The sequence below is a fragment of the Lepidochelys olivacea genome (assembly GCF_965140295.1).
Source record: "Lepidochelys olivacea isolate rLepOli2 genome assembly, chromosome: 8".
NCBI lineage: Eukaryota > Metazoa > Chordata > Testudines > Cheloniidae > Lepidochelys > Lepidochelys olivacea.
Genome location: NC_140418.1, coordinates 64,204,735 through 64,218,227, shown reverse-complemented (window position 1 = coordinate 64,218,227; position 13,493 = coordinate 64,204,735). Strand labels below are relative to the sequence as shown.

Genomic DNA, 13,493 nt, shown 5'->3' with positions numbered 1-13,493 from the left:
AGGTTATAAATGTTTACAGTAAGCATCCACACTTTGAGGTGATTAACTTCCAACAAACCTTTAAGTGTTGTCCATTACTATTCCACGCTTTTCTCAGTTTCTACATGCCTGTTTGTTCAGTTAGTATTCTTTGCCTAAGAGGAGCCTTACTTGGAAGCAGCTGGCCTTTTCCAACCATTGCTTTTTTCTGTTTTATTGGTTCGGTTTTTCCAAATACATCATTTACACCTTGGTAATAAGCAAGTAGCAGATGCAGCTAGACTAGAAAGAAACCACTCAGATTCTAAAATCTCCCAAGGAAGAGAGAAAAGTAAGAACCCTCAGCTTTACCTCAATGCCAGTTCAACTGTATACACATTTCAAAAATAGCAGGGCATATAAAAGAAGGATGGTAGTCTTGTGATTAAGGCAAAGGACTGGGAATCAGGAAACATGTTCTTGGCTTGGCTGCAAGCTCCACAGGAGTGTAGGGAGGCCAAATAAACTAATATTTGTAAAGTGATTTTAGCTCCTTGAGTGGAAGGTGCTACAGAATTGCAAAGACTTGTTATTCCTGAGAATCCTGCATAATTCTAAGAATTCTGTCAAATTGATGCATTTCTAATGCAACAATCACCTTATTATCTGAGCTCCCACTACACTGTAGTAAGCAGGAAAACAATCTACCAGCCTACAGACTAACCACAATGAGTCTCTCTGGAAACTATAGTGTCTGCATCCTGTCTGGGGTTGCAGAAGTGTTTTCTCAAACAACTGACTATGAAGCAGTTCCTCAGTTTAGCAGGACATGGCTGCAGGAAGGGGTATGTGACTCTGAAACTGCACCCTGTGTGCTGACCCTTGTTCTAACCTGTAAGGACCTGCGCTCAGAGGACCACAGGAGATTGGTTTCCAAAATCCACTTATAGCTCAATTTATTTCCAGCTGGAGCATTCAACATGTTGTGTGGGAGCACCAGGGTTCTCATTTCAATCGAAAAGTCCCTTTTGTGAAGACGGAAAACCTGGCGGCGGCAGCAGCAACAGTTCCCATGTCCCATGGGCTGATGAATTAAGCATGCGATTGGGAAGTAAACCCCAGATTATAGTTCCAACTGTGCTAATGACTTGACTTAATAATACTTTGTACTTGTGGAGTACACAGACCTGTAATTTTGTTCATTTTGACCTCATATGGGGACATCTGTCCTCAGCTGGGGTAAACTGTCAGAGTTCCATTGAAGCCAATGGAGCTATACTGAGGTTCTCTCCCAGGAACACTTTCCAAGGCTGGTCACAAACAATATTTTTAAATGTATGTAGGTGTCAGGGTTCCTTCCCCAATCTGAACTCTGGGGTACAGATGTGAGGACCCGCATGAAAGACCCCTTAAGCTTATTTCTACCAGCTTAGGTTAAAACTTTCCCAAGACAGAAAATTCCCCGTATCTGGGATTCAGTATGCTGCCACCACCAAGCAACGTAACAAAGAAAAGGGAAGAGACCACTTGGAGACTCTTCCCCCAAAATATCCCGCAAAGCCTTACACCCCCTTTCCTGGGGAGGCTTGAGAATAAACAAGATGAGCACAGACCAGCCTTGGGTTTTTAGGACCCTAAAAACCCAATCGGATTCTTAAAAAACAGAACTTTATTAGAAGAACAAAAAAAATACAAGAACAACTCTGTCAGATTAGAATGGAAGATAATCTTACAGGCAGTCAGACTCAAAACATAGAGAATCCCTCTAGGCAAATCCTTAAGTTACAAAAAGACACAAAAACAGGGATACACATTCACAGCAAATTTCACAAGCCAAAAACAAAAGAAAATCTAACGCATTTTCTAGCTAGATTACCTACTAACTCTAAAGGAGTTGGATTGCTTGCTTTCTTCATCTGTCCCCAGCAGAGGCATCACACAGACAGACAGACAAAGCCTCTACCCCCCAGCCCAGATTTGAAAGTATCTTGTCCTCTTATTGGTCATTTTGGTCAGGTGCCAGCCAAGTTACTTGAGCTGCTTAACCCTTTACAGGTAAAAGGATTTTATAGTATTGTATCAGAGCTTCTTAACCCCCTTCCCTTTATATTTATGACAGTAGATATGTGTTTTCTTGTATCTGAGGGAAGTGAGGACATTTCTGCTTTAAAGGATGGTCGAGTTCAGGATCCTGACAGAAGGAAGAGCAGTAGAATACAGACCTTGGACTTTAGAAAAGCAGACTTTGACTCCCTCAGGGAACTGATGGGCAGGATCCTCTGGGAGAATAACATGAGGGGGAAAGGAGTCCAGGAGAGCTGGCTGTATTTTAAAGAATCCTTATTGAGGTTACAGGGACAAACCATCCCGATGTGTAGAAAGAATAGTAAATATGGAAGGCGACCAGCTTGGCTTAACAGTGAAATACTTGCTGATCTTAAACACGAAAAAGAAGCTAACAGGAAGTGGAAGATTGGACAAATGACCAGGAAGGAGTATAAATATATTGCTCAGGCATCAGGAGTGAAATCAGGAAGGCCAAATCACACTTGGAGTTGCAGCTAGCAAGAGACGTTAAAAGTAACAAGAAGAGTTTCTTCAGGTATGTTAACAACAAGAAGAAAGTCAAGGAAGTGTGAGCCCCTTACTGAATGAGGGAGGCAACCTAGTGACAGAGGATATGGAAAAAGCTAATGTACTCAATGATTTTTTTGCCTCTGTATTCACGATCAAGGTCAGCTCTCAGACTACTGCACTGGGCAGCACAGCATGGGGAGGAGGTGACCAGCCCTCTGTGGAGAAAGAATTGTTCAGGACTATTTAGAAAGTCTGGATGAGCACAAGTCCATGGGGCCGGATGCGCTGCATCTGAGGGTGCTAAAGGAGTTGGTGGATGCGATTACAGAGCCATTAGCCATTATCTCTGAAAACTCATGGTGATCAGGGGAGGTCCCAGATGACTGGAAAAAGGCTAATGCAGTGCCCATCTTTTAAAAAGAGAAGGAGGAGGATCCGGGGAACTACAGGCTAGTCAGCCTCAGTCCCTGAAAAAATCATGGAGCATGTCCTCAAGGAATCAATTCTGAAGCACTTAGAGGAGAGGAAAGTGATCAGGAACAGTCAGCATGGATTCACCAAGGGCAAGTCATGCCTGACTAATCTAATTGCCTTCTATGATGAGATAACTGGCTCTGTGCATGAGGGGAAAACAGTGGACGTGTTATTCCTTGACTTTAGCAAAGCTTTTGATACGGTGTACCACAGTATTCTTGCCAGCAAATTAAAGAAGTATGGGCTGGATGAATGGACTATAAGGTGGATAGAAAGCTGGCTAGATCGTCAGGCTCAATGGGTAGTGATCAATGGCTCCATGTCTAGTTGGTAGCTGATATCAAGCGGAGTGCCCCAAGTGTCGGTCCTCTGGCCAGTTTTGTTCAATATCTTCATTAATGATCTGGAGGATGGTGTGGACTGAACCCTCAGTAAATTTGCAGATGACACTAAACTGGGAGGAGTGGTAGATACACTGGAGGGTAGGGATAGGATACAGAGGGACCTAGACAAATTAGAGGATTGGGCCAAAAGAAATCTGATGAGGTTCAACAAAGACAAGTGCAGAGTCCTGCACTTAGGACGGAAGAATCCCATGCACCGCTACAGACTAGGGACTGAATGGCTAGGCAGCAGTTCTGCAGAAAAGGACCTTGGGGTTACAGTGGACGAGAAGCTGGATATGAGTCAACAGTGTCCTGTTGTTGCCAAGAAGGCCAATTGCATTTTGGGATATATAAGTAGGGGCATTGCCAGCAGATCGAGGAATGTGATCGTTCCCCTCTATTCGACATTGGTGAGGCCTCATCTGGAGTTCTTTGTCCAGTTTTGGGCCCCACACTACAAGAAGGATGATGAAAAATTGGAAAGCATCCAGCGGAGGGCAACAAAAATGATTAGGGAACTGGAATACATGACTCATGAGGCGAGGCTGAGGGAACTGGGATAGTTTAGTCTACGGAACAGAAGAATGAGGGGGGATCCCGATAGCTGCTTTCAACTATCTGAAAGGGGGTTCCACAGAGGATGGATCTGGACTTTTCTCAGTGATAGAAGATGACAGAACAAGAAGTAATGGTCTCAAGTTGCAGTGCGGGAGGTTTAGGTTGGATATTAGGAAAAACTTTTTCACTAGGAGGGTGGTGAAGCGTTGGAATGTGTTACCTAGAGAGGTGGTTGAATCGCCTTCCTCTGAGGTTTTTAAGGTCAGGCTTGACAAAGCCCTGGCTGGGATGATTTAGTTGGGGATTGGTCTGCTTTGAGCAGGGGGTTGGACTAGATGACCTCCTGAAGTCCCTTCCAACCGTGATATTCTATGGATGCTTGTAAGAGAATACAGAGCTTACCTGGCCAACAGTGGCATGTATAATTCTCAGCGCTGTCCTCACAGGTAGCATTATTGTGGCATGGTTGTGACTGGCATAAGGAAATTAAGATTTCACAGTTCAGGCCCGTAAATCCACTACTGGTACAGTTGCAGCTATACCTACAATACAAAAGGCTGACAGTGAGGCCAACTAGAAGTCATAATGATGACTCATATATGATCTTTGGACTGAAGTGCTTTTACAGGGGAAACATTTTCTAAAGCATCCTGTGCTGAGATGACCCATTTAAAATGAAAACGCTTTTTTAAAGTTGAAAGATCAGGGCAGGCACTGTGCCTCCTCTTGTGTTTGTACAGCACCTAGCACATTGTGGGCACCATGGGAAATAAATAATAACAGTACTTATTATTATGTAACAGCTCAATGCCTTGCAAGCCTAAATGACACACTCATAACACTTTCAACAAGGGTTGTTTTCCCAGCCTTGGGTCTTCTGGCTAAGGAACTGGACTGGGACTCAGGAGATCTGGGTTCAATCCCTAGATTTACCACAGACTTCCTGTGTAACCTTGGGCAAGTCTTGGTGCCTCAGTTCCCCATTTATAAAATGTAGATAACGATGCTTCCTTTCTTATACTTGCCTGTGTCTGCTTGGTCTATTTAAGCTATAAGCTCTTCAGGTCAGGGACTGCTTCTTACAATGAGGCCTCTGTGTGATATTGTAAGAGAAATAATACTAATATCTCTTTAACTTGGCAACAGTGCTATTGTTTTCTATTCAGAAATAAAGTAGCTTGTGCTTGAAGATGAGATCTGAATATGTGCAGTAGTGAACTATTTGCAGGCAATCAATAGTGCCTGCTTTTTAATCCATTGTGCTGATTTCAGAAATGCCAACTGTGTCACATTACACATAGTATCTTGTAATCGCACCGTGATATGTCATACTTCCTATGTTTCTGGCATGATCCAATCACCTAATGCAACACATGTCATACAAAACGACAGGCCTCTGCAAAATGGCTGAGTTATAATATGCTTGTTGGGGTGATTTGCATTTCATCTTTATCTAGTAAGAACAGAGGATCTGTGTATGTCATCAGAAAGTAAATTAATTCAGCTACTATATTAAATTTCCTTTATTTTGAAAAAAAATCCCTTGGCTTTTGTGCAATTAAAACCATGAAGACTTCTGACTGAACATGACATCTCTAGCCTTGAGATAAAAAGACTACACTTCTTTTCTGATGTCAGGGTTTAACTCCAAAGCCTTATTCTGGAGAAGCAAGTAGTGCTGTTGAACACCAGAGCATAATGCAACATTTCTACTATAGTATTAACATTCTACAGTATTTCTTTGGATGGTAGGGAAAAAAATTCACAATGGGGAAAATTCATTCGTAATGTGTGTAACACCGCTAAAACCAATAGGCATGTGGACTTAGACCATGGATGAATTTGGTCCAGTGTGTATGGAATTTGGGAAGTCAAATGTGAGGTGAGAAGATCTTCTCTGATCAATTATATAATTTTTCAGCCTGAGAGGAACTCTTAAAAGTGTTCTCAGAACAGAAAAATGTCATTTCTTTTGTTAGTTTTTCATATGTTTCCTTGATACATTTTCTGCTTGGTGAAGATCTGTGTTTAGCCCATCCTCTCTTCTCCCTTGACCCAGAAATGAAGTCACAGTGAATTTTCAAATAGCGTTGCTTGCACTGCCAAATCTGCATATGTACCCATTTCTCATGTACACGCAATTGTTACACATTGCAATGATTTGCTAGGGAATCCTTGAAGTTAACTTGTATATAGGATTTGGTTTGCATAATTAATAAAAGGAGGGCAGGGTGGATAGAAAGCCCAGTGAGACTCTAAATTCCGCACCCATACCTCCTAGTGCAGAGGGCTGTGATTTCATTGGTGTACGCTTAAACAGGCCACCAGACCGATCTTTCTGGAGGCACCCTGCTTCAGATCTCACAATGTGCAAAATAGCCACTTGTCCATAGCAGTGCTTATTTTAGGCCTGACCCAAATCCCTCTGAAAGTATTTCCATTGCTTTCAATGGGCTTTGGATCAGGTCCTTTGAGCACACACAACTATAATTTTTGTGTACACATATTGGTATTTTGTGGGTGCGGGTTAGGTACCAGTGTAAATTAGCAGACGCTCTACTGATGTCAATGTAAAATTTAAAACTGGTTTCAGAAGAGAGTTGGGCCCAGTGTGTCAAGTTCTGCCCTATGTTACACCCATGTAACCTCATTGAAAGCAATAGGGCTTCAGGACTGAAGATTAGGGCAGAATTTGGCCTAGTGTTTGAATAAATAGCTCATAATGCTAAATATGTGACTTCACACTCATGTTCATAGCAGCAGATTGTCCCATCAAAGGATTATAACTTCACTGCAGGATGAGGTAGAAAGTAGAAATGAGGATGTGACGAATAAAAGCTTTCTTCTAACTCAAACATCTTAATAAGATGAGGGATGGCAGAAACTGACTGGCTACCTATCTTCATATTTCAGATTTGCTCTGCTGTCCAAGCCCCTTTTTCATGTAATTAGGGTGCAGATCCTTTTTCATTATGATTACCAAATTGACCTCCAGAAACACTGCAGTATAATCAGTCACTTCAAAGCATTCCTACATGTGCCACAGTTTTGGTCTCCAGTAGGTAAATGAGTGTGATCTGGTCTGGTTAGAATGAGCATTATTGCTGCTCACAATATGTGTGTGCCCTCAAAAGGTCTCAGGCTTTCTAAATGATTCTGCTGAGTGGGTGTCAGATGCAAGGCGACCTCTTTCTCTCACTCCACTATGCTTGAACTGCACTGGAAAATGGAGAATTGCTTTGTATTGCTCAGAGTCATTCAGGACTACAGAAAGGGAATTCTACAAGGTTAGCGTAATGTTGCAATGTGGTGCAAAAGTTCTTTGCTGGAACATGATCTTTCTCCTCTTGTGAATTAAAGTCAAGCCCAGGCTCTTGATGACATGGCTCTTCTGATGGATTTCTTTATAACTGGTACCTTCAAAATAGCCCCTTAAGAATTGGAATTCACATGGTAGGGAACAATCCAGTACTGACAGAGGAATTACCTAGCTGAACTAACTGAATCTTTCCAGCCTAACTTCTATAATATAGACTTTACTTTTGCACAGTTTCCCCTCTTTTGGAATCACATGTACAGTATGCAATGCTATCATCAAAGAGCCGAGACCTGGTTTTTGGCCTGCCTGGGTTGCACTTGAATCTCCTTGTAGGATCATTTAATTTCAGCAAAAGGAACTTGCTTGTAAGTCATGTCCCTTTTCCTTATTTTTTCCTGTCCTTTATCTAGGCAGACTGTAGGCTCTTTGGGTCAAGGATCTGTTGCCTTATATATCTGCAAAATGTCTTGCACATTTTCTAGTGATGTCTATTATTATGGTTACTATTACCCTGTCTTTCACTTTTCTTTAATGTTTCTATTCTTTCAAAGTGGACAGCTGAACAATGCCAACATGTTATATTTTGTACATGTCCTCATCTTGATTAAGAAACTGAAGTTTTGGCAAATTAATATGATTTTCAAGATTTGTTTCATTAAAATGGTGCAGCATTCACCTTTAAATAATAGTTGTGCAGCGCTGACTAAATAGCACTTTGTAAAGTTACAAATATGAGGAGTCTACCTAGCAATCAGTCTTTGCAGCAGACTCCCATTGGTTTACCAGCTCTGGGCCCAATCTTGCATTTCTTAATGCACCCAAACTTGCACTCAGGACAGTGCAGGATTGGGTCCTCTTTTAGTAAATGAAATCAACAATTTGACAACTCAGCTAACCAGATGTTATTTCAACCTATTAGTGTTCAAGTTACAGAGCATCGGTCCTTCTTGTGTATAAGTTACCCTATATCTAGGATACATACCTATTGATATCATCTATACACTGCCCTCCATTGAGGCATGGCTGACTGGCACACTCATCAATGTTGATTTCACAGAGTTCACCTAGGAATCCAAGTGCACAGGAACAGAAATAGCTACCCAAAGTATCATGACAGGTTGCACCATTTAGACAAGGCTGTGACAAACACTCGTCAATTTCCAGCTCACAGTTTATACCTTTAAAAAAAAAAGTTTAGCAAAGTGTTAATTCTTCAGGTTTTCTCTGGGAACACTTTAAATGTCATATTTATGTAAGCTTTCTTCAAGCAAGTATCTCTTTTAGAAAATCATTTGCTTCTTCAGTAGGGATTGCAAGATTACATTTTTGCAGATTTGGGGGAATTTACAGAAGAGAACAGAACAGCTTTCATTCACAAGGAATAATTACAATCACATCTTATTATTTAACTATTCACATGGAAACCAAACCCTTTAATTTTCAGATTACTTACACCATGTTACAATTACATTTGTATTTAATAGCATTTGTGAGGAACCAGTCACTTAAAGGGACTCTGTCAATATTGGTAGGCCTTACAGTTAGTTGAATTAATTGGAAGATTGTCTCATTGTGTTGGTCTTTGCCTTGGCAATTCATAAATACGCTGGTGTGTGTGATATCTTGTTGACAACAGAAGAGCTGTTACAATACAGTATTGTAACAGCTCCTCTGGGATGTTCTGCAAAGTTAGCTCAACTCTGAAGTCTGTTTACCCATATTTAGGATACCATGCAGGTTAAAAGAAAGTCTCTTCTACCTATTCCAAAGGATGCTGGTATTATTTGCTAAGTTATCTTTTTCTTTTGAGCAGGAAATTCTCCTAAAATACCTTTTTAGCACTATTGCTTTCTTCTTAGCTAAATGGAGGGCAGGAGATTCTACTGAAAACTGTGATTTTGCTATCCAAATTTGGCAACTCACATTTATTCAGTGGCGATATTGTAGCTGGCAGAACACTTGCAGTTGGCAGGTTAAAACCATCAGAAAAAATAATATTTATTATTTAAATAAATTAAATTAGAAGTGCATAAAAATAAGAAAATCTGGCACCCAGAGCAACATCTACAAAGTGTTCCCTTTGTTTGGCTTTGCAGAAAAATTAAATGCTTCCTTGCTCCTAACAGTAATTCAGAGAAAGCATATGTTTTTGTAGGGGGTGAGGAAGGTCAAAGTCCAAATCCAATTTGCTGTCTTGCTTGGTCTCGTTCAGAATCCAGCCTTCATGGTCAAGACCTTTGTTATTAATTCTAACATAGTGACAGTGTCCATTCCGCATGAGAAATAAAATGTGTGTTAGAAAAAGGTGTCCCTAAACACAACGTGGTTTTACTTGTGGTGTAGATATGTGTGTTAAGAACTGTTAAATCAGACTATGGAATCTTCACGTACAAATTAGGGCTGCTCCTCACATTTTTCAGGTACATAAAAAACCAACAACCTTGGGGCAGATATTCAGCTCATGCAAATCAGAACTATGACAATTTACACCAGATAAGGATTCAGCCCATCTATTTTCAAATTACAAACTTTGCCTGTTTTAGCACTTGAAGTCTGCTCCTGCTCCCACAGTTTTGCCAGGCTAGATAATTGGTGTGCTGAGGCCATGGGTTTATACCCAACATAACTGTGTTACTGTTACCTTGTCATTCTCCCTTCCTCACTGCCTGTTTGATCCACCTCCCTTGTCATATGATTTGACTGTATGCTCTTTGTCTTTTTGTATTAATTGTGGGTACAGTGACTAGCACAGTGGGGTCCTGATTAAGATATCTGGGTGCCACCACAACACAATAATAACAACACTCACGTCTAAACTGAAGGCTAAACTTCTATTAACTTCAATAGAAACAGGATTGGGCCTGTAGGCCTTGATTCTGAACCACTAAAGTTATTGGGAGTTCTGTGCCTTTGACTTCAGTAGCAGTAGGATCAGGGCCTTAATGTATATGTATCGGATCACCTACCTATCTATAATTCCAAAGTTCTCTCTCTTGCTGCTTGTGGGCATCGCTCATCTGTTGAAAACTGAAGCCAATGTGGATTTTGTCTCTTGAGAATCGAGGCTGGAATTCTCAAAGGGGCCTTAGGAGACTTAAGTACCCACTTCCCTTTGGCATTCAGTGTGAGCTGGTCACCTAACTCCCTTAAGTACTGGAGTTCCTGTTGATTCATGATATTTGGTGTCACCCAATACATTAGAATTCCAGAAGGGGGCATAAGGACTCAAGAGCAGAGACCATGTTCCATCCTCAGTGACCCCTGGGGGCATGTTGCTTACATCTTGATTTAATGCTGCTGGCCTAGAGTATGACCTGGATGCTTGCATGGGCATCTTGGAGGGAGATGCAATGTGTGCCAGGGGGTAAGAATCCTTGTGGGGACTCCCCAGCAGCATACACCAGTGTAGCATTTACATCACCCTTGGAGAGGGCATGCTATGCTCCATCTTCCACACTTGCCCCTCCTTCGCCCTGCTCCCTTTCAGGCAGCCAATGCCAGTAGAGGCACTAGGATGGAGTGTGGTCTCCGCTCTTCAGCCACACTATGGCTGTCCTTTGCGTGAGGTGGAGCCTTCGGCCGTTTTCCCCATTACCTACCAATGCAGGGGCTTGAATTTAAAACAACAGCCTGGGGTAAAACAAATCCCTTGTTTGCTCATCAATGACTGGAGTTCCTTTTGTCTTCCATTTGCCTCTTCAGTCCTTGTGTGGCCATGCCTAGATACAGAGGAGGCAGACACCTGGGATTGGGCTATTGTTGTGGCTCTTCACGCAGCCAGCTGATGGTGAGATCATCCTTCTTGTTTCAGTTCTGTTCCCTGATGCACAGTGCTGTGACCTTGTCTGCACTGAGGATTTCAGGGAAATCGCTTAGTTGTGCTCAACTACTGTTGTGACTTTGCTGGTGCTAGCAAGGGTAGGAGCTCTACGTGAGTTTTGGTGACATAGTGATGATAACACCGGCAGCATTTCTACTCCAGTGCTCCCACCATTGCCAGGACCAGGACTAGAGCAATAGAAGGAGATTTCCCTCAGAGTGGTCCCAGCCTTTGAGTTTTCATGTACACTCTTCTGCTTGCTGAGATTTACAGTTTGTTGACTTTTGTTTTTGCTGAACTTTGATCTTGGGCTGAATTTGACTCAGCCCAATGCCCAGTTAAACCAAAGGTTCACCACAAATATTGTTGCAAAACAATAAATAAATTCCTTTTATTTAAGTCCATTTTAAAATCACATTTGATTCAATAGCTAGTGATAGTAGCAATGACTAGGGGTTTGGTAGCACCTACTCAAGGATCTCGAAATGCCACCTCAGCCTGATCCTCCACTATTAAAGTCAATATGAGCAGGATTGCAAGCTATCAGCCTGAATGACTCAAGTTTTACCCAGGGTCACACCAAAAGTTCATGACATTGCCCCGAACAGAAGCCAGGCCTGTGCTGCTATGACAAGAACATGTTTTATAGTCTCTGCAAACATCATACAAATACCGCCCATAGAATCCTAATTCCCTCCACAAATATACTTGCTGCTTTTTTTTCTTTAGTTCCAGAAGGGCTGTATGCTTCATTTTAGCTATGATAGGTGTTGTCTGTACTCATCTTGCTGGAAGCAGCAGTGAGAATAGTGCAGTGCTCTGATCTCCAGCTGCTTATCTCCTTGCCATTTGCTCACAGACGAAATAGCAGTGTCTTTGTATTCAAATCTGTGGCATTTGAGAGCTCCACAGACAGGCACATACAATATGAATCAAATCACTTTCAGCAAGTATCCTGCTTGTAATTATCAACCCTAACAGCATGCCTTATATCATGACTTTAAAGCGCATTAATATTTCTTATATGATGGGAAACTCCCACTGGAAAAAAATTGTTGCTAGAGATATGATTCTGAAAAGGACCAAAATGCTACAGTGCAGCCAGACACAGAGAGGAAGAAAATTAATGTAGGGTCAGGAGATGGCAACATTTACAATATAAAGATAATGCATTTTAAAACATTATTTTTTGTGTGTGATAAGGGGTAATTCAGACATTTCAAGGGCATTTTGAAGGCTTGATTAGAAAACCAAAAATAGTCCTTGGACAAATAGTCTGTTTTGTCATAGTCCCCTGTTTGCTAAGATAACTTTGGAAAGCTTTCTATAGCCTCCATCAATGGTCAGAGTTAAAACCAGGTTGTAGAACATACAAAATTCCAGATCTGAACATACCCGAACCTTGGGGAAGTTTCGTTCCAGACTCATGCCCAGCTCTGCCAAAAGAATCAGTGAAATACATAGCATCAGCACCATTTAGGCCTTGTCTACACTGCAGAGTTTTGTCACCAAAAGGCAGCTTTTGGCAATGAAACAGTGGAGGTGGATACAGTGCAATGCCACTTTTGGCGACAAAACTCTTCCGTTTCAGCAACAAAATAAAACCACCTTGACGAGAGGCATAAAGCTTTCTGTGGCAAACTTAAAGTGACAAAGTGTCAGTGTAGATGCTGCTGTTCATTATATCACCATAACTGGCCTCCCCTAGTATCCCACAATGCCTGGTGTGACTGCTCTGCTCACTGTTTTGAACTCAGCTGCCCTGCAGGCATGCACCCTTCCCCTTTCAAAGCTCTGGGAAGTTCTGACAGCTGAGCTTGCCTCTCAGCTCCTGCAACAAAGAGCAAATCATTAATGTGGAATCCTCCTGTTCTCCTTTGCACTAGAAACACAGCTGCTGGCAGGGGCAGATGTGTGGTGTTTGTGTGTGTGTGAAAGAGAGAGAGAGAGAGAGAAAGAGACTGCTGTGCAGCGCCAGAGAGGGAGGTGGGGGCTGATGTCGCGGGTGTCCCCCTTCCCCTGCCTCACGACTAGTTGTTTCCGGCAGCTGTCTGAACTTAGAGACAGCATGCTGACACACTCACTCTCCCCCAACATACACACTCCCCCAAGACATGCTTTGTCTCTCTCATTTCCACCACTCTCTCACTCTCCCCCAACATACACTCTGTCTCTCCCCTCCCCCCACACTCACACTCTCTGTCACACACTCTCCCCACACACACACTTTAGTTGAAAAGCAGCTGGCAATCTAGTAGGATGCCCATGGAATGATGGGATTGAGAAACCTGCATCATGTGACACTGTACCTGCCCCATGAGGCATTGCAAACCCTTCCCAAAGCACCCTGCAGCCAGTGGGATAGCTACCCACAGTGCACTGCTCTCGGTGTTGATGCAAG

General features: G+C 42.2%; 1 protein-coding gene across 4 annotated transcripts in view; it reads right to left on the bottom strand.

The window, feature by feature from the left end:
- CRB1 (crumbs cell polarity complex component 1) overlaps positions 1-13,493 on the bottom strand; it is a 159,207-nt gene that overhangs the window by 88,367 nt on the left and 57,347 nt on the right. For all 4 annotated transcript variants that reach the window (XM_084636292.1, XM_084636293.1, XM_084636295.1 and 1 more), the window contains exons 3-4: positions 8,255-8,450; positions 4,356-4,495 (exon numbers count right to left, since the gene is read on the bottom strand). In XM_084636292.1, coding sequence (XP_084492418.1) covers positions 4,356-4,495; positions 8,255-8,450 — 336 coding nt within the window. The remainder of the gene's footprint in view (positions 1-4,355; positions 4,496-8,254; positions 8,451-13,493) is intronic.